This window comes from Mobula birostris, chromosome 31 (assembly GCF_030028105.1).
Source record: "Mobula birostris isolate sMobBir1 chromosome 31, sMobBir1.hap1, whole genome shotgun sequence".
Taxonomy (NCBI): domain Eukaryota; kingdom Metazoa; phylum Chordata; class Chondrichthyes; order Myliobatiformes; family Myliobatidae; genus Mobula; species Mobula birostris.
In genome coordinates this window covers 32,623,124-32,647,674 of record NC_092400.1, presented here as the reverse complement: position 1 = coordinate 32,647,674, position 24,551 = coordinate 32,623,124, and the positions used below count along the sequence as shown (strand labels likewise).

Here is a 24,551-nt window from a genome sequence, read left to right as displayed (position 1 = left end):
CAGTGAAAATTATGGCTGAGAAGGTGCTCTGGAAGCTTAATGGTCTGAGGGTGGATAAGTCTCCTCTACCTGATGGAATGCACCCACGGGTTCTGAAGGAAGTAGCTGGAGAGGTTATGGAGGCATTAATAATGATCTTTCAAGAATCGATAGATTCTGGCAAATTGCAAATGTTACTCCACTATTTAAACTACTCAACGATTTGAACTATGGTATTAATGTATTTGTGGCTAAATTTGCCGATGATACAAGATAGGTGGAGGAGCAGCTAGTATTGAGGAAGCAAAACCTGCAGAGAGACTTAGATAGTTTAGGGAAATGGGCAAAGAAGTGGCAAATGAAATACAGTGTTGGAAAGTGTATGGTCATGCACTTTGGTGGAAGAAATAAATGGGCAGACTATTATTTAGATAGGGAGAGAATTCAAAATGCAGAGATGCAAAGGGACTTGGGAGTCCTTGTGCAGGATACCCTAAAGGTTAACCTCCAGGTCGAGTCGGTGGTGAAGAAGGCGAACGCAATGTTGGCATTCATTCCTAGAGGTATAGAATACAAGAGCAGGGATGTGATGTTGAAGCTGTATAAGGCACTCATGAGACCACAGTTGGAGTATTGTGTGCAGTTTTGGGCTCCTTATTTTGGAAAGGATATACTGACATTGGACAGGTTTCAGAGAAGTTTCACGAGAATGATTCCAGGAACGAAAGGGTTACTGTATGAGGAACGTCTGGCAGCTCTTGGGCTGTAATCCCTGGAGTTCAGGAGAATGAGGGGGGAATCTTCTAGAAACATTCTGAATGTTAAAAGGCCTGAACAGATTAGGTATGACGAAGTTGTTTCCCGTGGTAGGGGAGTCTAGGACAAAAGGGCATGACTTCAGGATTGAAGGACGTTCATTTAGAACAGAGATATGGAGAAATTACTTTAGTCAGAGAATGGTAAATCTGTGGAATTTGTTGCCAGGGTGGCTGTGGAGGCCAGGTCATTGTGTGCATTTAAGGCAGAGATAGATTCTTGATTAGCCAGGGAGGGCATCAAAGGGTATGGGGAGAAGGCAGGGGAGTGGGGATGACTGCAAGAATTGGATCAGCCTATGGTTGAATGGTGGAGCAGACTCAGTGGGCCGAATGGCCTACTTCTGCACCTATGTCTTATGGTCTTATCAAACACCAATCCATTGGGAATATCTTGAGTACATAAATGCCCAAACTTATTAAAGTTGCTTTCCTATAATTGCTAGCCTGAAAAATGTTTCCTTTTGCTTGCAAATACAGAAAGATTATTTTGAACAATATGAAGAGGGTCTGAAGAATCTCTGCACTGCCTACCAGACCCGTGCTGAAGAGCGGGTCCGAACAACCGAGAAAAAGTTGCAACAGAATGACGCAGAGCTGATGGATGCACAGGAAAAGTTGTGCAAACTGAGAAATAATATAGTGGAGCTTCTGCGGAAAGTACAAGAGGTATCTGTTGCCTGAATGAGTTTATTGTTCAGGGTTATACAAAGATTATTACAAGCATTAAAAACATTTATGTAGCAATGTGATCAGAGAAAAAGACAGGCGTCAAAACTGGATTTTCAGACGGGTTTAAAAGAATGATATGATTGAGTGGGGAAGAAAGGGAAATGGAAGCAGAATTCAGACCTTAAGCCATTCATGAAAGAGAGCTTATTCCAGTGGTTGGAATTGGTTGGAGGTGCAGGGAGAAAAGTAGAGTAATGTCTCCAGTGTCTTAGCCAGGAGTTCCCAACCTTTTTTATTCATTAATGGAGGGTTCTGTGGACCTGAGGATGGGAACCTCTGAAATCACAATTCTTCAATTTTGAGTGCAGTATTGGAGAGGTGTAAAGATGAAATATGGGAAGAGGAAGCCCTTAATGCTTTAAATTTGAAGTACAGATTAGGGGGCACATGTAGGTTAATGAGAAGAGGGAGAATAATTTGTGAAAGGTAAGAGGGAAGTTTGGCCAGGTAGGGACAGTCTGAGTTGGTTTTGGCACGGGTGGACGGACGTGGACTGTGTCTTTAGAATAGAAGAATACCAATAGATTTCTGTAATCTTTCTACAACCTAAATACAAGAGGACGATTTTGAGTGGTATCAACCAGTTAGCTCTATAGGACTTTTGGCTGATCAGCTCCTGCTCCAAGTTCTCTTAATTGGGTTTAAATGTTTCATCAATAAAGCAAGGAATTTGTAAAAATAATGACAAATCCTTTTTTTTTCCCCAAGAGTTTGCACAGAAATTCCCAGTGGTGTACTTAGATTGAAATGCACCTGACTGCCAAAGCTAGGAAAATCCCAGGTTCCTGCAATAGGTTATGAATCCTTGTAGAATATGTCCGGTTGTGGCTGCACTTAGTGTTGATGTTGTTTGTTCTCTAGCTTTGGCATTTTTCAACTGAACACTGGTATGCATGTAAAAGATGGGCTGTGGTGACAGAGTGCTGGTGATCTGCAAACAAATTGCCTGGTCTGCCAAATTTGAACTAGAAAAAGAACACTTAATTCTGCCTGGGTAACCTATTTGCCTGTTGTTTCTCACCTTTCCTTGCTGCCCCAGTCACCAACTGGCACTCATCTCACCCCACTCGGACTCTTAATTACCTATCACCTTCATTGGGTCCCAAGGTAGGGTCACAACCTGAAATGATCAACAATTGCTCTCCCCTATAGATTCTGCTCAACCATTAGAATTCCTCTAGTAGATTTGTGTTGTTGCTCCAGATGCCAGCATCTGTGTGGGTAGATGTGATCTCAGCCTGGCTGCTCTCCATGCCCCTTGGCTGATGAGAAAAGGCAGACTCCAGTCCCCTCCATGACCTGAAGTAGAAAATGCATTTGTGCAGCAGCATCGGGCTCTGTTGCATTGATCTTGTCGTTGGATGGTTTCAGTTTTTGCTGTTGAGGTTCACATTTATATCCTTACTTCAAGGAGCGCTCACTTACCTGCAAGCAAAGTCTATTTGATTACATGGGTTATTGTGAGAAGCACTTTGGCTGCAATAAGCCACTAATAAGTGTCATGCTTTGCTTTAACAGGATATTGAAATTAGCACAGATGACGAGCTTGATGCCTATATTGAAGAACTAATTACAAAAGTGGACTGAAGTACCCACCCCACTCCTCCCCGACATACACCTGTTACAATGTGTATTGGAATCGTTTGGTACACTGCAGCACGGTGGACTAAGTGTAGGCAGTGTTTTAGATAATTGTTACTTCATTTTGAGGTTTTACCTTTAACGTTTTACACCTTGATCAACAGGCCTGTAATTTTGTATTATATTTATTAAAAATACAGTTGTACCATTTTTGCCAGTCTGTTGTGGTTGGCTGTCTACCTTATTTCCTTTTTAAAGGCTTGCCTGCAATTATGCTGGTGTTGAATTGTCAGGGTTTGTCTTTCTGTTTTGGCATGGTTTTATTTATTACCAACACAGCAGCACATTCTTCACTGCAACTGACCTTTGTAGATGCAGGGTGAGTGCTGAAGTAATTGGTATGGTGCCAGTCCCAGCTGAGACACTGACTTGCAAATTACATTGTTGAGGCTTTTGTATTTAGCAAGAGTTTTTAACCACAATGAGGTGAACAGCTTTTGTTTGGGAAGAATCCAAAACAGCTGAGTTACAACAGAAGTGGCTTTGGTCTTTTTTTCTTCTTCTTAAACAGTATCTCTGTTTTGTTCTTAACTACACACTGTCAAACCTGTTCTGAACCTGCATCTTTTTTACTTTTGTCAGGGTACTTTGATCACTATCCTACTGAATGAGACCTTTCAGTATTAGTCAGGATTCAGGTACATTTATTATCAAAGAATGAAACAACGGCATTCCAGACCAAAATTGAGTCCTCAGATCTGAACGCCAGAGTAGGCCCAAAGCCTCACTTATCAAATTAGCATGCATGAAACACAGCAGCTGGGGCAGTCTAGTGTCAGGTTGCCATAGAAGTGAGGAAGATTCGAGACTCAAACTGTAAATAATACTGCACAAGTAGATTAAACATAGTGCATTTAATAAAGATTATTCACACAACTTCGAGTAGAAATTCAAAAACATTTGCAAAGTTGTCAGGAATAAGTCTATAAAATGTTTGTTAAAAGAATGTTCACACCTTCGAAGAAGACCGGTTAGAAAATTTGAATGACAATTAATAAAACTTGAAAGTATCTTAATGAATTTTGACTGTAGTCTGACCCTCCATCACTGAAGACGGATGAAAACTAGAGAATATATTCAAATTCCAGCTCAGGCACTGAATGAGAAATTTTATTTTGGTTTGTGACCAGTGGTCCTGCTGGAACTGCTTCAATATTGTACGGGGAAGGTCTTATTGGAGTTCTGTAGATAAATGGATTCTAATAATACTTTGAAATTCTTCAATATACAGTATGATAGCCCCAGACCCTGCCTTATCCTTCATTTTTATATAGTAGAAGCCACTAAATTACCTTCATGCGTAGATGTTGGTAGAACAATGAGCCAAGAATCTCATTCTAAACAGTTTATTACTATTTTACATTAACTACCCATTAGTATCTCAAAACCGATTTACCATATCAAGATCTGAACTTGGTACAGGGGCAGCACCAAGTTTGGAAGCTTAGTCGATTAGTATCTGCAGCAATAAACTGTAGCGAGAGAAACCGTCAAATGTTGCAGGTCAATGACTCCACTTCAGAATTGAAGTGAGAAAATACATGTTTTAAGATGAGAAGGCCTACAATAGGCTGGGGACCAAAGTTATCAAGGCAACAGTTACTTTAAATTCCAGCAGCTGGAGACAAAGGAGGAAAACATCTTTTCCTGAATTTGAACTGAGTCAGAGACTTGGATTATGCGGAAATAGAAGATGAAGTGTTGTCCTCAATCTTAATGGTATTAGTCCATAGCATAAAAAAGGATGGGAACCCCTGCTTTAGGTAGACTCCAAAGAGGTTAGAATGAAATGGAGAATTGAAGTGACCAATGTCAGCAAATTTAAAATTACCACTGTAGGCCAACCTGAGCTGTTCTACAGCATCGACACCCAACATGCAATTTGGCTTCTCCATCGTAGGAGAGACCTTAATGTCGGCAGATTTTATTGGCTCTGCTGTTCTGTTCTGCCATCGTCCGGAAAGCAAAAGCTTCTAACCTTATCCAGTCAGTTTTTAAAAAAACTAAGTATTGATCACAACAGTTCAAGAAAAGAAGCTTGCTCATGCGGGGACAATACAGAATGGGTAACAAATGGTCAGCCTACTAATGAACATTTTGGTAGTGGATAAATTGCTGGTGTTATCAAATCATTTACAAAAAAAAAATCAAGGATTATCTGTTTTTTTATACAATGATAGAAGTTTTCCCAGCAGTACATCAGTTAACTGCAGAGAACTGGGGAGGGGTCAGGGGCCCTGCTGTGTCCTGTTTTTTAAACTTTTATATCCTGAATCTGGCAATAACTACCCCAACCAGCTTTGAAATTCCAAAATTACATAAACAACATCTACAGTTAAAGTGTATACAGTTTTCATATCAAAAGACATACACTGATCTCTAAGAAAGCCCTGTCCTTGTTAATGTATTTCTAAACCAACTCTGGGTTTTCCTACTTTCTTCTTTACTGCTCTGACATGATCACAGTCAGCCCCACTTTTGCTTAATTACAAATCCCCCAAAATCAATCTTTCCTCTCACTCCTGAATTGTGCGCTTCTTTATCGGGGTTAAATCTATCCGAATTATAACACTTCACCCTTCTATCTTCATTCCCAAGGTTATGTCAAACACATTTTAAGAACTATGCATGTTCAATTATTCTTTCTCGGTTGACAGAAGAGTGAAAAATTAATACCCCCATTTGCCACTCATGTACAGTTGAGAAATCTTTGGGCTCCTTATCTAAGATCTGCTGCCACTGGAGAGGGTCCAGAGGAGGCTCATGAGAAAGATCCCAGGAATGAAAGGGTTAACATGAGAAGCATTAGATAGCTCTGGGCCTGTACTCGCTGGAATTTAGAAGCATGAGGGGGAATCTTATTGAAACCTATTAAATATTGAAAGATGTGGAGAGGAAATTTCCTACAGTGATGGAGTCTAGGACCAGAGGGCACTGCCTCAGATTAGACGGGCATCCATTCAGAACAGAGGTTAAATATTTCTTTTAACTAGAAGGTGGTGAATCTCTGGGATTCCTTGCCACAGACGACTGTGCAGGCCAAGTTATTGGGTATATTTTAGAAGGTTGACAGATTGCCTAATCAGGGCGTCAAAGGTTACGGGGAGAACAGGGTGAGGGATAATATATCAGCCATGGTGGTCTGAAAGCCCTAATACTGCTCCTATGTCTTATGGTCTTAAACCAGGGCTCAAGTTACTCCAAATGATTGGTATTGAAGACTTTTTTGAACTAATGGGACTGAAGGATGAAAATTCTCCAACTTATGGTGACATGCACACTGGAATATTAAACACAGTGCTTATGGCAATATTGGTTATTATCTTCCAAAATGCCACAGACTCCAGAACAATTCCCCACAGATTAAACGATCAAAAAAATAGAAACGCTTTCAATTGTGAAAGAGTGAAAATGTTGGTGTTCAGTGGGACACTCTGTACACAATTTACTGAAAGTTGATATCCAGGTACAGTCTCAATCCTGATGACAGATGTTTGGCTTTCACTGTCATCTTGAGTACAAGAGTAGAAACATGTTGCTCCATGTTATACAAGTCACTGTCAGGACCATATTTGAAGAGAGTTAAATTGGTCTGGTCTCACTAAAAGTACTGAGCTCTCTCCGAGCTCACTGAGCCCTGGTTTTCATTCCTGACCTGAGGTGCAGTGTGGAGTTTGCACGTTACCCCTTCGACTGTTGGGGTTTACTCCTCCACTGGTCCTAGTGCTCTGAGATCTTCCACGTCCTGAAGATGTGCTGATAGGTTAACTGTGCTGAACTGGGAAGAGTTGATGTGTACATGACAGAAAATAGGTATCAAGGAATTAGGTGCTGCTGGTGGAAAAGGAAACTAATAAGTGCAAATCAAGAGCTGGCACAGATTCAATGGGCCAAATGGCCTCCCTGTGCTTTGGGGATATATGAAAATAGAGGATGATACATTTTCAATCACAGAAGTGCAGCAAAAGGTTCACAAGACTAAATCCTTGGGTAATAAGTCTGTCTTGAGAGAATTAAGCTGAATTGGGTGCATGCAAATTTCAAAGAATGAATTTATCAAAATGTACAATTTTTTGTGCATCATAGAGTGGATACAGACCACTCTGGCCGAGGTACTTAAGACAGCGGAGAGAATCTCAGAGCAAGAGTTATCCATTCAGGGTCTCTTCACCCAGGAGGAGGTGAATCTTGGGTTTCTCTTTCCAAGGGCTGTGGAGGCTTAGCTGCCATCTATGTTCAAGATGGACCAATAGATTTTTATGATAGCTGGGGGTATGGGGTTAATGGAGAAGAGTGGTACTGAGGTGAGCGACTGGCCACAATCTCTCCAAGTGACAGCCCACTCCTTTTTCCACCTCTAATTACAAATCCTTCTCCATTTGGCTGTACAGGGCTGGGAGTTGAAGTACAGGACATGAACATGCATTTGAAAGGACATGTGCTCTCTGATGCTTAAGTTAGCTAACTAGAAGCAAACGTGAGATGTATCCCTGATCGGGACGTTTAAACAAAGTCCTTCATTTTCATCTATCAGTTTTGTAATTTGGAGAATACAGGCCCTTCAGCCTGCGATATAGTGCTGACTTTTTAACCTACTCCAAGATCAGTTTCCTGCCCATCATTTTTAAAAAGCTTTTATTCTCTTGCTTTGACTGCATATGGATTATATTTCTCCAATACAAAACTCACAGACCAGAAAGCCCTTCAGTACCACATGATGGTCTCACTGGACACAGTAGGAATCCAGCGGAACTTACTCACCCTTGTGCCTTTACATTAATGTTACTGACGTACACTGGTCAATTAAAGTTCATATACAAGTGCTAAAGTATTAAAAGGGAAGATAAATATAATGAAATATTGAGCTATTTTATTTTGCATTCAAGTCTATAAAAATTAATTTTCTTTTGTGCAATCTAATAATAATTACTGTGCAAAGTCTGATTCTGTATAAATAGTGGAATGATCACAGTTACACAGGCCTTTTCTGCACGGTCCCAAGTAGTACCTCATTCCTCATTCGAAGTGTTACGGAGTGGAAATTTTCCAATGCTTTCCTCGACTTCCTCCTTAACGGAGCGCTTCCATTCCAGGATGTCCTGCTCCAGTTTCTTCACCTCGCTGATGATACGGTCTTGCCTCTCCCAGAGTTGAGAGAGCAGCATCTGTAGATTTCTGTGCATCTGCTGGATCTCCGAGTCGGCACTTTGCAGGAGAGGGCAGCTCGGAATCTTTCTAGCTGACAATTTGTGACCTTGCATATACTGTTCAAATTCCTCGTGGGTGATATTGAGAGACGGTCCATTCAACTTCTCGATAAAGGTGACAGCGCAGCACTGGAACACAGAATTTAATGTTATCCAGAGATACAATCTCAAAATAGAAAAAGAGCTTCCTTTAACTTTTTTTTACTTTGCACGTTCTCACAATGCGCTGGAGGAACTCAGCAGGTCAGTCAGCATCAGTTGAAAAGATTAGTCGAAGTTTCGGGCCGAAACCCTTCGTCAGGACTGAAGGAAGAACTTTGGGGAGGGTTTGAAGAATGCTGGTAGTTGAAAAAAACAGTAATTTGAAAGACAAAGGGGTGGGGGAGGGGAAGCAGGGAGATGATTGGCAGGAGAACAACGTGCAGTAGTAGAAGGAGGCGGAACTATGAGGGAGGTGATGTGAAATAGGGATAGAGGAAGGGAGGGGGAGGGAATTACCGGAAGTTGGAGAATTCTATGTTCATACCAAGGGGCTGGAGACTACCTAGACGGTATATGAGGCGTTGCTCCTCCAACCTGAGTTTAGCCTCATCATGGCAGTAGAGGAGGCCATATATGGACATATCCGAATGGGAATGGGAAGCAGGGTTGAAGTGGGTGGCTACCGGGAGATCCTGTCTGTTGTGGCGGACGGAGTGGAGGTGCTCGACGAAGCGGTCCCCCAATCTGCGTCAGGTTTCACCGATGTAGAGGAGGCCGCACCGGGAGCACCGGATGCAATAGATGACCCCAACATATTCGCGAGTGAAGCGTTGCCTCACCTGGAAGGACTATTTGGGGCCCTGAATGGTGGCAAGAGAGGAGGTGTAGGGACAGGTGTAGCACTTACGCTTACAGGGATAAGTGCTGGGTGGGAGATACATGTGGAGGGACCGATCCCTGCGGAAAGCGGAGGGGGGTGGAGAGGGAAAGGTGTGCTTAGTGGTGGGGTCCTGTTGAAGGTGGCGGAAGTTGCGGAGGATTATGTGCTGGATCCGGAGGCTGGTGGGGTGGTAGGTGAGGACAAGGGGAACTCTGTCCTTGTTGTGGTGGTGTGAAGATGGGGTGAGGGCCGAAGTGCGGGAAATGGAGGAGATGCAGGTAGGGGCATCTCAGCATCACATCTCAGCCGCTAAACTCATTATTCCCACACCCCGTACCACTTGGTTTTACTTCCTCCCAAAGATACACAAGCCTGACTGTCCCGGTAGACCCATAGTTTCTGCCTGCTCCTGTCCCACCGAACTTGTATCTGCCTACCTGGACTCCATTTTGTCACCCATAGTTCAGTCCCTCCCCACCTACATCCGGGATACATCCCATGCCCTCCACCTCTTCAATAACTTCCAATTCCCCAGTCCCAACCGCTTCATTTTCACTATGGATGTGCAATCCTTATACACCTCCATTCCCCATCAAGGCGGCCTCAAAGCCTTCCGCTACTTTCTGGACAATAGTCCTCACCCATTCCCCACCACCACTACCCTCCTCCAGTTGGCGGAACTGGTACTCACACTTAATAACTTCTCTTTTGGCTCTTCCCACTTTCTTCAGACTAAGGGTGTAGCTATGGGAACTCGCATGGGACCCAGCTACGCCTGCCTCTTCGTTGGTTATGTGGAACAGTCTGTGCTCCAAACCTATTCTGGTACTGCTCCCCAACTTTTCCTTCGATACATTGACGACTACATTGGTGCTGCCTCCTGCATCCATGCTGAGCTCGTCAATTTCATCGACTTTAGTTCAAACTTCCACCCAGCCCTCAAATTCACTTGGTCTATCTCGGACACTTCTCTCCCCTTTCTCGATGTCTCGGTCTCCATCTCTGGAGACAGACTGTCCACTGATATCTTCAACAAGCCCACTGACTCTCATAACTACCTCGACTATACCTCTTCTCACCCCGCCACATGCAAAAATGTCATTCCCTATTCCCAGCTCCTCCGTCTCTGCCGCATCTGCTCCCAGGATGAGGCTTTCCGTTCCAGGACACCTCAAATGTCCTCTTTCTTTAAGGATCGTGGTTTCCCTTCTGCTGTCATCAATGATGCTGTCACCCACATCTCCTCCATTTCCCGCACTTTGGCCCTCACCCCATCCTCCCGCCACCACAACAAGGGAAGAGTTCCCCTTGTCCTCACCTACCACCCCACCAGCCTCCAGATCCAGCACATTATCCTCCGCAACTTCTGCCATCTTCAACAGGACCCCACCACTAAGCACATCTTTCCCTCTCCACCCCTCTCTGCTTTCCGCAGGGATGGGTCCCTCTGTGACTCCCTGGTCTACACGTCCCCACCGACGGATCTCCCACCCAGCACTTATCCCTGTAAGTGCAAGTGCTATACCTGTCTCTACACCTCCTCTCTCACCACCATTCAGGGCCCCAAACAGTACTTCCAGGTGAGGCAACACTTCACTTGTGAGTCTGTTGGGGTCATCTATTGCATCCGGTGCTCCCGGTGTGGCCTCCTCTACATCGGTGAAACCTGACGCAGATTGGGGGACTGCTTCGTCAAGCACCTCCTCTCCGTCCGCCAAAACAGACAGGATCTCCCGGTAGCCACCCATTTCAACTCTGCTTCACATTCCCAGATATGTCCATACGTGGCCTCCTCTACTGCCATGATGAGGCTAAACTCAGGTTGGAGGAGCAACACCTCATATACCGTCTAGGTAGTCTCCAGCCCCTTGGTATGAACATAGAATTCTCCAACTTCCGGTAATTCTCTCCCCCTCCCTTCCTCTATCCTTATTTCGCATCACTTCCCTCATAGTTCCGTCTCCTTCTACTGCTGCACATTGTTCTCCTGCCAATCACCTCCCTGCTTCCCGACAAATCCAGGGCAAGCATTAAAAAGGGCCACTTTTCAACATAATTGTATAAGGGCTAAGAGAGTTGTACAAGAGCGCCTGAAGGCTTTGTGTGTCAATGCAAGGAGCATTCGTAACAAGGTGGATGAATTGAAAGTGCAGATTGTTATTAATGATTATGATATAGTTGGGATCACAGAGACATGGCTCCAGGGTGACCAAGGATGGGAGCTCAATGTTTAGCGATATTCAATATTCAGGAGGGATAGACATGAAAGAAAAGGAGGTGGGGTGGCGTTGCTGGTTAGAGAGGAGATTAACGCAATAGAAAGGAAGGACATAAGCCGGGAAGATGTGGAATCGATATGGGTAGAGCTGCGTAACACTAAGGGGCAGAAAACGCTGGTGGGAGTTGTGTACAGGCCACCTAACAGTAGTAGTGAGGTCGGAGATGGTATTAAACAGGAAATTAGACATGTTTGCAATAAAGGAACAGCAGTTATAATGGGTGACTTCAATCTACATGTAGATTGCGTGAACCAAATTGGTAAAGGTGCTAAGGAAGAGGATTTCTTGGAATGTATGCGGGATGGTTTTTTGAACCAACATGTCGAGGAACCAACTAGAGAGCAGGCTATTCTGGACTGGGTTTTGAGCAATGAGGAAGGGTTAATTAGCAATCTTGTCGTGAGAGGCCCCTTGGGTAAGAGTGACCATAATATGGTGGAATTCTTCATTAAGATGGAGAGTGACATAGTTAATTCAGAAACAAAGGTTCTGAACTTAAAGAGGGGTAACTTTGAAGGTATGAGACGTGAATTAGCTAAGATAGACTGGCAAATGACACTTAAAGGATTGACAGTGGATATGAAATGGCAAGCATTTAAAGATTGCATGGATGAACTACAACAATTGTTCATCTCAGTTTGGCAAAAGAATAAATCAAGGAAGGTAGTGCACCCGTGGCTGACAAGAGAAATTAGGGATAGTATCAATTCCAAAGAAGAAGCATACAAATTAGCCAGAAAAAGTGGCTCACCTGAGGACTGGGAGAAATTCAGAGTTCAGCAGAGGAGGACAAAGGGCTTAATTAGGAAGGGGAAAAAAGATGAGAGAAAACTGGCAGGGAACATAAAAACTGACTGTAAAAGCTTTTGTAGATATGTAAATAGGAAAAGACTGGTAAAGACAAATGTAGGTCCCCTACAGACAGAAACAGGTGAATTGATTATGGGGAGCAAGGACATGGCAGACCAATTGACTAATTACTTTGGTTCTGTCTTCACTAAGGAGGACATAAATAATCTTCCAGAAATAGTAGGGGGCAGAGGGTCCAGTGAGATGGAGGAACTGAGCGAAATACATGTTAGTAGGGAAGTGGTGTTAGGTAAATTGAAGGGATTAAAGGCAGATAAATCCCCAGGGCCAGATGGTCTGCATCCCAGAGTGCTTAAGGAAGTAGCCCAAGAAATAGTGGATGCATTAGTGATAATTTTTCAAAACTCATTAGATTCTGGACTAGTTCCTGAGGATTGGAGGGTGGCTAATGTAACCCCACTTTTTAAAAAAGGAGGGAGAGAGAAAGCGGGGAATTATAGACCGGTTAGCCTAACGTCGGTGGTGGGGAAACTGCTGGAGTCAGTTATCAAAGATGTGATAACAGCACATTTGGAAAGCGGTGAAATCATCGGACAAAGTCAGCATGGATTTGTGAAAGGAAAATCATGTCTGACGAATCTCATAGAATTTTTTGAGGATGTAACTAGTAGAGTGGATAGGGGAGAACCAGTGGATGTGGTATATTTGGATTTTCAAAAGGCTTTTGACAAGGTCCCACACAAGAGATTAGTGTGCAAGCTTAAAGCACACGGTATTGGGGGTAAGGTATTGATGTGGATAGAGAATTGGTTAGCAGACAGGAAGCAAAGAGTGGGAATAAACGGGACTTTTTCAGAATGGCAGGCAGTGACTAGTGGGGTACCGCAAGGCTCAGTGCTGGGACCCCAGTTGTTTACAATATATATTAATGACTTGGATGAGGGAATTAAATGCAGCATCTCCAAGTTTGTGGATGACACGAAGCTGGGTGGCAGTGTTAGCTGTGAGGAGGTTGCTAAGAGGATGCAGAGTGACTTGGATAGGTTGGGTGAGTGGGCAAATTCATGGCAGATGCAATTTAATGTGGATAAATGTGAAGTTATCCACTTTGGTGGCAAAAATAGGAAAACAGATTATTATCTGAATGGTGGCCGATTAGGAAAAGGGGAGGTGCAACGAGACCTGGGTGTCATTATACACCAGTCATTGAAAGTGGGCATGCAGGTACAGCAGGCGGTGAAAAAGGCGAATGGTATGCTGGCATTTATAGCGAGAGGATTCGAGTACAGGAGCAGGGAGGTACTACTGCAGTTGTACAAGGCCTTGGTGAGACCACACCTGGAGTATTGTGTGCAGTTTTGGTCCCCTAATCTGAGGAAAGACATCCTTGCCATAGAGGGAGTACAAAGAAGGTTCACCAGGTTGCTTCCTGGGATGGCAGGACTTTCATATGAAGAAAGACTGGATGAACTGGGCTTGTACTCGTTGGAATTTAGAAGATTGAGGGGAGATCTGATTGAAACATATAAAATCCTAAAGGGATTGGACAGGCAGGAAGATTGTTCCCGATGTTGGGGAAGTCCAGAACGAGGGGTCACAGTTTGAGGATAAAGGGGAAGCCTTATTGGACCAAGATTAGGAAAAACTTCTTCACACAGAGAGTGGTGAATCTGTGGAATTCTCTGCCACAGGAAACAGTTGAGGCCAGTTCACTGGCTATATTTAAGAGGGAGTTAGATATGGCCCTTGTGGCTACGGGGATCAGGGGGTATGGAGGGAAGGCTGGTGCAGGGTTCTGAGTTGGATGATCAGCCATGATCATAATAAATGGCGGTGCAGGCTTGAAGGGCCGAATGGCCTACTCCTGCACCTATTTTCTATGTTTCTATGTTTCCCCTCCCCCACCCCTTTGTCTTAAAAATTAGTGTTTTTTTCAACTACCAGCATTCTTCAAACCCTCCCCAAAGTTCCTCCTTCAGTCCTGATGAAGGGTTTTGGCCCGAAACGTCGACTAATCTTTTCAACTGATGCTGACTGACCTGCTGAGTTCCTCCAGCGCATTGTGAGTGTTCCTTTGACTACAGCATCTGCAGATTATTTTGTGCTCACAATACTCTGCTTGCTGAGATTTTTTTTTTACCCCAATTAAAAATAAAATCAATGGTAAACAAACTAGAAGTTTCTAGAAATTGTTCCCTTTCCCTGTTTAAACATTTATCTTATCATTACAGTTTATATGACAAAGTAAATGCTTTTTGCTGGGAAGTTCAAAGTAAATTTTTATCAAAGTACATATATATCACCATATACAATCCGATTTCATTTTCCTGTAGGCATACCCAATAAATCTATGGCATAATCATAACAGAATCAATGAAAGACTGACCAACGTGGACATTCAACCAGTGTGCAAAGGATAACAAACTACAAATACAAAAAGAAATCATAATAAATATCAAGAATGTGATTCTGAAAGCGAGTCCATTGGTTGTGGGAACATTTCAAAGATGGGGCAAGAGAGGTTATCCCCCTTGGTTCAAGAGCCTGATGGTTGAGGGGTAATAACTGTTCCTGAACCTGGTGGTGTGAGTCCTGAGGCTCCTGTACCTCCTTCCTGATGGCAGCAGTGAGAAGAGAGCATCATCTGGGTGTTGGGGGTCCCTTATGATGGATGCTGCTTTCCTACAACAATCCACCACATAGACATGCTCAATGGTGTAGAGGGCTTAAAGGCTGATTTATACTTGTGTGTCAAATGTACGCTGCAGGTATCGCGTACCTCCCCAAAAATGTAACTCCTGCGTTGCGGTGACGTAGACCGCAACAACTGTGATTGGTCTGCTTGGTAGCATCGCATTTCCTCATACACATTTCCGGTTGCTTTTTTCCGTCATGTATGTACACTGATGCAAAATAAACGGTTGGAGACGATGAACCAAATTGTCAAATCTACCTGCCGACATCCGAAAATATTTGAAATTCATTTCCTCGTCCATGTCTCTCACGAAGAAACTCAACACAGTGGCATAGAAACCCCACTGCCAACTAGCGTTTTGGCGGTGAATTGCAGAATGACGCAGACGTAACTACACATGCTCACTACGGCGTAGGGCTACGCAGAAGTATAAATCAGGCCTACAGCGTAGCCCGTACGCACAAGTATAAATCAACCTTTACCTGTAATGCACTGGGCTGTATCCACTACTTGCACACCTTGTTTTGAACATTTGTCAACTCTCCCCTCAAAGATGCAATGACCTTTCGTATTTCTACAATGTCGTCCCCATTCCTGTCAACGTAGAGACATCTCTCCGTTTGGTGACGACTGAGTGGCGCAGGGGGACAGTGCTGCTGCCTAAGCTCCTGTGACGCAGGTTCAAGTCTGGGCACTTGTGCCACCCGTGTGGAGTGTGCAATGTTCTCCGTGTGACTGCCGACCTCTCCCTGGACAATCCATTTCCCTCCCACGTGCCCAACACTGCATTGATTAGCAGGTGAACTGCCTACTGTAAATGACTCCTAACTGACGTGGCTGGTGGGGGGCGGGGGGGAGAAACTGCTTTGTATGAACACGTGTGGGAGAACACTTTTAAGGATACAAGTGAGGTGGTGCAGTTAACTGCTGAGAGGCACAGTCTTGGGGGCTGAATGGCCTCATATCATAAAGAAATATTAAATATTCAATCAAATAACCCTCAGCTTTCACTCGTTCCAGATGACAGTATAATGTACTAGCCAAGAGGGACATTTACTGCTCAGGCTCTCAAACTGTGGGAATCTTAAGCCAAGTCACAACCCAGAGGAGAAAATCACCTCCTTTGATTGGCAAAAAGCCATGGTTATGCATCAGCTATCCTTCCATAACACTGACAGTGATGAGACAAGCATGAAACTTTTAGAAAGTTTCAAATATCTCACCAACCTCCCCATTCCATCTCAAATTCCACTCCTGACTGTATCCCAGAGGATGCACGGAGCTCTTCATGGTACATGTACATCAGGACATATCGTGAAATGCATCATCGACCAATGCAATTCAAACGTGCCGGGGCGGCCTGCAAACGTCACTATGCTTCTGCCAGCAATATAACACGCCCTCAATTTACTAACCCGTACGTCTTTGGAATGTGGGAGGAAAATGGAGCAAATCCACACGATCACGGGAGAGTGTACAAACTGATATACAGGAGGTCACAAAAGGTGCAACTCAAATATTTTCACTTCCAAATAAAGTTCAAGAAGCATGAGGCAACGTTGCAATTCTAAAACTTTGGTGAGACCACACCTGGAATATTGTGTTCAGTTCTGGTCGCCTCGTTACGGGAGGAATATTGACACTTTAGAGAGGGTGCAGAGGATGCCAAGATTAAGAGATTTAAGGTTGAGTGAGTGAGCAATTGTGGAATGAGCTTCCAGCAGAAGTGGATGAGGCAGGTTCGATGTTGTCATTTAAAATTAAATTGGATAGCTATATGGACAGGAAAGGAACGGAGGGTTATGGGTTGAGTGCAGGTCAGTGGGACTAGAGAGAGAGTAGGAGTTTGGCACGGACTAGAAGGGCCGAGATGGCCTGTTTCCGTGCTGTAATTATTATATGTTATACAATTTTTTCCTTTCGAGTAAGGAGCATAAGAGACGACTCGATAGAGGTGTACAAGATAATAAGCATAGATCAAATGGACAGCCAGCACCTTTTTCTCAGTGGGCAGTGGTTCCACATGGTTGGTAAGGTGATGGAACTTGGAGATTGTGGAGAAATGTGCCACACACTGTGTTCTACTCACTGATAAGAGCAATTCTGAAGATCAGGGAGCTGAATTTAAAAGGTGGCTGAAGTTAGTGCTGTAAAACAATTATTCTAAGTTGGAGGTGAGGTGGAAGCATTGATTGGTTGGCTGCAGTTTGACAGTAAATTTTACGACATGCCGGTGAGACTAAACCTGGTTCTGATTCTCAAAGCTGATGGGAGCTGTGTCCTGCTCCAGGTAAAAGATCACAGTCACGGAATGGGAAGGAAAAACTACTAAACCAATTAAAAAGCAATAAATTCACCAAACCAGAGCACCCAGTGACAGAGATCACTGCTACAATAAATCATCAATGGTAACAAAATCCAAGCCTGGGTCTAGAGGAGGTCATTAAAAAAAGGGCTGCTTAAACACAAGCCTTCTCACTTCTTTCAAGTAAAATCCTCATCTTGTTAGTCGGGGGACTGAGTTCAAGGTCTGGGCTTCCTCCGCCCACTCTGCCCGACGCAGACGTAAACTAGTAAATCCCTTACCAGGTTGGTGAAGTAGTAACCTGCCTCACCGGTCATCAGGCGCTTGGGGTGACAGAAGCGGATAATGTACTGGATGTTGGAGTGCAGCCGGGGAGGATTCACCTTCAACACCACGTGAATCAAAGTGGAGAGGAAGTCGTCTGCGGCTGCTGGCTTCTCAATGGAGATCTGGATTGCACAGAAAATGTGCCAGCTGCATTTTGAGATGCAGGCCAGTTTGTCCTGAGGAGCTCTCTTGGAATCCAGCTTAACAATCGCTAATAAAACATTTGAGAGAGAGAGAGAGAGAGAGAGAGAGAGAGAGAGAGAGCATTTAAATTTGTTTTGCCCAAATGCAATTGGTCCTAGTCTGCAGCTTCAGAACACACATATTACAATCTGTCACTTGGACCCAAATGGCAGACTTTTGGTTCATCGTTCCCAGAGCATCTCTAAGTGTCAGCCCTTGGTTAGAGGTGGGATTGGGACTCAGTAGACCAGGATACACAACAGCAGTCAAATTAAACAGCATCATACACAAATCACCTAGGGACACGAGACACAGGAGCAGAACTAGGCCGTTCAGCCCACTGAGTCTGCTCTATCATTCGATCATGGCTGATACATTATCCTCCTCAACCCCATTCTCCTGCCCTCTCCCCATGATCTTCCACGTTCCTAATAATCAAGAACCTATCAACCTCTACTTTAAATATACTCAATGACTCGGCCTCCTCATCTCTGGACATCCTTCTGTTCTGGGGCTATTCACTCTGCTTCTGGACTCCCCCACTACAGGAAACATCCTCTCCATTTCCACTCTATATAGGCTTGTCAATATTTTCAGCAAATACAATCCCAGAGCCATCAAACTCTCGAAATATACTAACCCTTTCATTCCCAGGAACAACCAACACACAAAAGCATGTGCTGGGTCTCAGCCTGAAATGTAAACCATTTATTTCCCTCCAAAGATGCTGCCTGACCAGCTGAGTTATAGAGTCTGAGAACACCACAGCACAGAAACAGGCCCTTCAGCTCATCTAGTCCATGCCAAACTATTAATCTGCCTAGTCCCACTGACCTGCAACTGGACCATAGCCCTCCATTCCCCTATCCAAATTTCTCTTAGTGATGAAATCAAATTCGTATCCAGCACTTCCACTGGCAGGTCACTCCACACACTCACCACCCTCTTAGTGAAGAGGATCCCCCTCAACCCACGACCTCTAGTTCTAGTCCCACCCAACCTCAGTGGAAAAAGCTTGCCTGCATTTACCTTATCTGTACCTCTCAAAACTTTGTACACCTCTATTAAATCTCCACTCATTCTCCTAAGCTCTAGAGAATCAAGTCCTAACCTGTCCAACCTTTCCCTATAACTCAGCTCCTCAAGTCCTGGCAGTATGATTGTAAGTTTCCTCTGCACTTTCAACCTTATTTACATCTTTTCTGTAGGTAGGTGACCAAAACTACACACAATACTCCAAATTAGGCCTCACCAACATCTTATACAACTTCAACATATCGTCCCATCTCCTGTACTCAGTACATTGATTTATGAAGGTAAATGTGCCAAAATCTCTCTTTATGACCCTACCTACCTGTAACACCACTTTCAAGGGATTCCCAGATCCCTCTTTTCTACTGTCCTCCCAAAGTGCAACACTTCACACTTGCCTGCATTAAATTCCATCTGCCATTTTTTCCCAGCTGGTCCAGGTCCCACTTCAAGATTTGATAATCTTCCTCACTGTCCACTACACGCCCAGTCTTGGTGTGGTGTCATCCACAAATTTGCTGATCCAGTTTAATACATCATCCAGACCGTTGATAGAGGTGACAAAAGGACCCACAGCAATCCCTGAAGCACAGCACTAGTCACAGGCCTCCAGTCAGAGAGGCAACACTCTACCACCCCCCTCTGGCTTCTCCCATGAACCCAATGTCTAAACCAACTTACTACCTCATCTTGAATGCCAATTGACTCAACCTTCTTGACCAACTTCCCATGTGGGACCTTGTCACAAAGGCCTTTCTGAAGTCCATATAGACAACATCCACTGCCTTGCCTTCATCAACTTTCTTGGTAAGTTCCTCAAAATACACTCCTGAGATTAGTAAGACACGACTTACCACACACAAAGCCAAGTTGACTATCCCTAATCAGACCCTGTCTATCAAAATACAGATCAAGTACCCCTTATCCAAAATGCTTGGAGCCGGAAATGTTTTGGACTTTTTCAGATTTTGGAATATATAATGAGATAGACTGGAATCACCATCATTTCTGACTCTGAATTCAAGTGCTACCAGCCTTTGCCTCCTCACACATACAGTGGCATGCAGAAGGTTGGGCACACCTGGTCAAAATTTCTGTTACTGTGAATAGTTAAGTGAGTAGAAGATGAACTGATCTCCAAAAGTCATAAAGTTAAAGATGAAACATTCTTTTCAACATTTTAAGCAAGATTAGTGTATTATTTTTGTTTTGTACAATTTTAGAGTGAAAAAAAGGAAAAGTTTGGCCACCACAAGAGATTTCTCAGATAACTTTTACCAAGGTCTCAGACCTTATTTAGCTTGTTAGGGCTATGGCTTATTCACAGTCATCATTAGGAAAGGCCAGGTGATGCAAATTTCAAAGCTTTATAAATACCCTGACCTCTCAAACCTTGTCCCAACAATCAGCAGCCATGGGCTCCTATAAGCGGCTGCCTAGCACTCTGAAAATTAAAATAAAAGATGCCCACAAAGCAGGAGAAGGCTATAAGAACATAGCAAAGTGTTTTCAGGTAGCCATTTCCTCAGTTTGTAATGTAATTAAGAAGTGGCAGTTAACAGGAACGGTGGAGGTCAAGTTGAGGTCTGGAAGACCAAGAAAACTTTCCAAGAGAACTGCTCGTAGGATTGCTAGAAAAGCAAATCAAAACCCCCGTTTGACTGCAAGAGACCTTCAGGAAGATGTAGCAGACTCTGGAGTGGTGGTGCACTGTTCTACTGTGCTGTGATACCTGCACAAATATGACCTTCATGGAAAAGTCATCAGAAGAAAACCCTTCCTGTGTCCTCACCACAAAATTCAGCGTCAGAAGTTTGCAAAGGAACATCTAAACAAGCCTGATGCATTTTGGAAATAAGTCCTGTGGACTGATGAAGTTAAAATAGAACTTCTTGGCCGCAATGAGCAAAGGTATGTTTGGAGGAAAAAGGATGCAGAATTTCCATATAACCATTTAACAATTACAACACGGAAACAGGCCATCTCGGCCCTTCTAGTCCGTGCCGAACTCTTACTCTCACCTAGTCCCACCGACCTGCACTCAGCCCATAACCCTCCACTCCTTTCCTGTCCATATATGTATCCAATCTAACTTTAAATGACAACATCGTACCTGCCTCAACCACTTCTGCTGGAAGCTCGTTCTACCCAGCTACTACTCTCTGAGTAAAGAAGTTCCGCCTCATATCACCCCTAAACTTTTGTCCTTTAACTCTCATGTCCTCTTGTTTGAAACTCCCCCACTCTCGATGAAAAAAGCCTATCCACGTCAACTCTATCTATCCCCCCCATAATTTTAAACACCTCTATCAAGTCCCCCCTCAACCTTCTACGCTCCAAAGAATAAAGACCTAACTTGTTCAACCTTTCTCTGTAACTTAGGAGATGAAACCCAGGCAACATTTTAGTAAACCTCCTCTGTAATCACTCAGTTTTATTGACATCTTTCCTATAATTCGGTGACCAGAACTGTACACAATACTCCAAATTTGGCCTTACCAATGCCCTATACAATTTCAACATTACATCCCAACTCCTATACTCAATGCTCTGATTAATAAAGGCCAGCATACCAAAAGCTTTCTTCACCACCCTATCCACATGAGATTCCACCTTCAGGGAACTATGCACCATTATTCCTAGATCCCTCTGTTCTACTGCATTCTTCAATGCCCTACCATTTACCATGTATGTCCTATTTTGATTAGCCCTACCAAAATGTAGCACCTTACATTTATCAGCATTAAACTCCATCTGCCATCTTTCAGCCCACTCTTCTAACTGGCCTAAATCTCTCTGCAAGCTTTGAAAACCTTCCTCATCTTTCATGAAAAGAACCCCTCTCCAACTGTTAAGCACAGGGGTGGATCGATCATGCTTTGGGCTTGTGTTGCAGCCAGTGGCACGGGGAACACTTCACTGGTAGAGGGAAGAATAAATTCAATTAAATACTGGCAAATTCTGGGAGCAAACATCACACTGTCTGTAGAAAAGCTGAAGATGAAAAGGGGATGGCTTCTCCAACAGGATAATGAATCTAAACACACCTCAAAGTCCACAATGGACTACCTCAAGAGGTGCAAGCTGAAGGTTTTGCCATGGCCCTCACAGTCCCCTGACCTAAACATCATCGAGAATCTGTGGATAGACCTCAAAAGAGCAATGCATGCAAGACGGCCCAAGAATCTCACAGAACTAGAAGCCTTTTGCAAGGAAGAATGGGCAAAAATCCCCCAAACAAGAATTGAAAGACTCTTAGCTGGCTACAGAAAACATTTACAAGCTCTGATACTTGCTGAAGGGGGTGTTACTAAGTACTGACCATGCAGGGTGCCCAAACTTTAGCTTTGGGCCTCTTTTCCTTTTTTGTTATTTTGAAACTGTAAAAGATGGAAATAAAGAAGTTTTCTTGCTTAAAATATTAAAGAAATGTGTCATCTTTAAGTTTATGCCTTTTGGAAATCTGTTCATCTTTTACTCGCTTAGCTATTCACAGTAACAGAAATTTTGACCGGGGTGCCCAAACGTTTGCACACCGCTGTATGTACTTAACTGTAAAAATTAGTCCATACAGTTAATACAATGAAATTATAATCAGGAGAATACCTGAATCAGCTGTTGAACAACAACGAACAATGGCAGCCTTTCAGTCTCCACCTACGATGCTGTGTTTTGATTAAAAGGTTGTAGTACATTGTATTTGTATTTCACTTTTTGGGTTTCGTGTAAGGTATAAAAACAATCAGCATCGTGGACTTGTTCTGGTGCCAAAGTTCCGTCATCAGCAGACGCTTTAAGAATTTAATGCCGTGTTCTTTCTTAAATTTCTGCAACTAGCCTGCTGAATATTGACAATTACCTTCAATTTTCAGTTTGTTGTGATAGGCTTTTGCTTGTTTCACGATCAGCATACCGTTAAGCAGCACATTCTCCCCAACGCTGATGAATCCACTCTTTCAATACACAATCGAGATCTTCATTTTTCGCTTCATGCAGTGTTTTTCTATTTTTCATTAACTTTTGTTCATTACATAAGTGAGGTCACTTCTCAGAACTGTCTGTGGTGCACAAAGACACGTGCATCGCCTGGGAACCTTCCCAGCGTCTTGTGGAATTTCCCACTTGTGACTTCATGTCAGCACTCAGGTAGAATTTGGATTTCAGAGGGTTTTGTATTTTGGAATTTCAGATAAGGGGTACTCAATCTGTACTTAAATAACCAGTCCCTTAGAAAACCTTCCAATAACATACCCACTACTGATGTCAGGCTCGTGGGTCCATAATTTCCTGGCTTATTCTTAGAGCCTTTCTTAAACAGCCGACCAACATTAGCTGTCCTCCAATCCTCTGGCACCTCGCCTGTGGCTAAGGATGCTTTGAATATCTCTGCTGGAGACCCTGCAATTTCTGCACTTGCCTCCCACAGGGTCCTAGGGAGCAGCCCGTCAGGCCCTGGGGTTTTGTCCACCCTAACTTGCCTTGAAACAACAAACAACTCCTCTTCTGTAATCTGTATATGGTGCTGGAGCTATTTTCCACTGACTTGCTATCCATGTTTCTACGTAGTTGAGGGGCTGGTCCAGACCCACCTCGACTTCCGGCCACCCCAAGACCCCAGGCCGAGCCACACCAGAACAAACTGAAACACCGGAATGTGTCGAGATAAACAAGAACCAGACTTCACATCATCTCCTGACCTAATGTTAGTTTACTGCTGTCTGACAGCAGGAGGCAGCTGTGTGCAGGGAACTCACTATCCACCAACACAAACGTTAAGAAACAAGAAAGCTCTTTTTTTATATATTAAAAAAACCCTCAGATTAAACCAGCAGCTGCAAAAAGCTCACACGTTAGGGAACAACTCGACATTTGGTGTCAAAGTTGGGTTTTTTTTTTGCTACTGAGGGAACTCTGTGTTCCCTTTGCTCATGACAGTGAGACACGATTTAATGAACAAGATTTGTTCAGCTCCACCACCCAACCCCCTTGGAGCAGGGGTGCTGTTGTTGCTCGGTGGCAGTCATTAGATAATCAGAGTTAATTAAAATGACCGCAGAGATCATTATCATAACAATTCAGTGATGTTTTCAGACCACAAACAACTCCCATCAGCATCAGTGCCAGCACTAATTTTGAGAAGACTAGGATGTCTTCTTGAGAAGGCTAGGATGCAATGCTGAGGCTTCATAAAGCACCAGTGAGGCCTCCCTTGGAGCATTGTGAGCAGCTTGGGGCCCCTTATCTAAGAAGGGATGGGTGACATTGGAGAGGGTTCAAAGGAGGCTCACAAAAATGATTCCAGATTGAAAGGCTGGGCACCCAGTTTGGGCACCCTGCATGGTCAGTACTTAGTAACACCCCCTTCGGCAAGTATCAGAGCTTGTAAATGTTTTCTGTAGCCAGCTAAGAGTCTTTCAATTCTTGTTTGGGGGATTTTTGCCCATTCTTCCTTGCAAAAGGCTTCTAGTTCTGTGAGATTCTTGGGCCGTCTTGCATGCATTGCTCTTTTGAGGTCTATCCACAGATTCTCGATGATGTTTAGGTCAGGGGACTGTGAGGGCCATGGCAAAACCTTCAGCTTGCACCTCTTGAGGTAGTCCATTGTGGACTTTGAGGTGTGTTTAGATTCATTATCCTGTTGGAGAAGCCATCCCCTTTTCATCTTCAGCTTTTCTACAGACAGT

At 43.7% G+C, this 24,551-nt stretch overlaps 2 protein-coding genes across 4 annotated transcripts in view; one reads left to right on the top strand and one right to left on the bottom strand.

The window, feature by feature from the left end:
* The window catches only part of morc2 (MORC family CW-type zinc finger 2), a 102,722-nt gene extending 99,405 nt beyond the window's left edge, over nucleotides 1–3,317 (top strand). Inside the window, exons 25-26 of the mRNA XM_072247812.1 lie at nucleotides 1,275–1,463; nucleotides 3,045–3,317. Coding sequence (XP_072103913.1) covers nucleotides 1,275–1,463; nucleotides 3,045–3,113 — 258 coding nt within the window. The 3' untranslated portion in view covers nucleotides 3,114–3,317. The remainder of the gene's footprint in view (nucleotides 1–1,274; nucleotides 1,464–3,044) is intronic.
* Nucleotides 3,318–4,020: 703 nt separating this feature from the next.
* LOC140190881 (rab5 GDP/GTP exchange factor-like) overlaps nucleotides 4,021–24,551 on the bottom strand; it is a 57,060-nt gene continuing 36,529 nt past the window's right edge. For all 3 annotated transcript variants that reach the window (XM_072247814.1, XM_072247815.1, XM_072247813.1), the window contains exons 8-9: nucleotides 17,607–17,863; nucleotides 4,021–8,503 (exon numbers count right to left, since the gene is read on the bottom strand). In XM_072247814.1, the coding sequence (XP_072103915.1) occupies nucleotides 8,177–8,503; nucleotides 17,607–17,863 (584 nt within the window). In that variant the 3' untranslated portion in view covers nucleotides 4,021–8,176. The remainder of the gene's footprint in view (nucleotides 8,504–17,606; nucleotides 17,864–24,551) is intronic.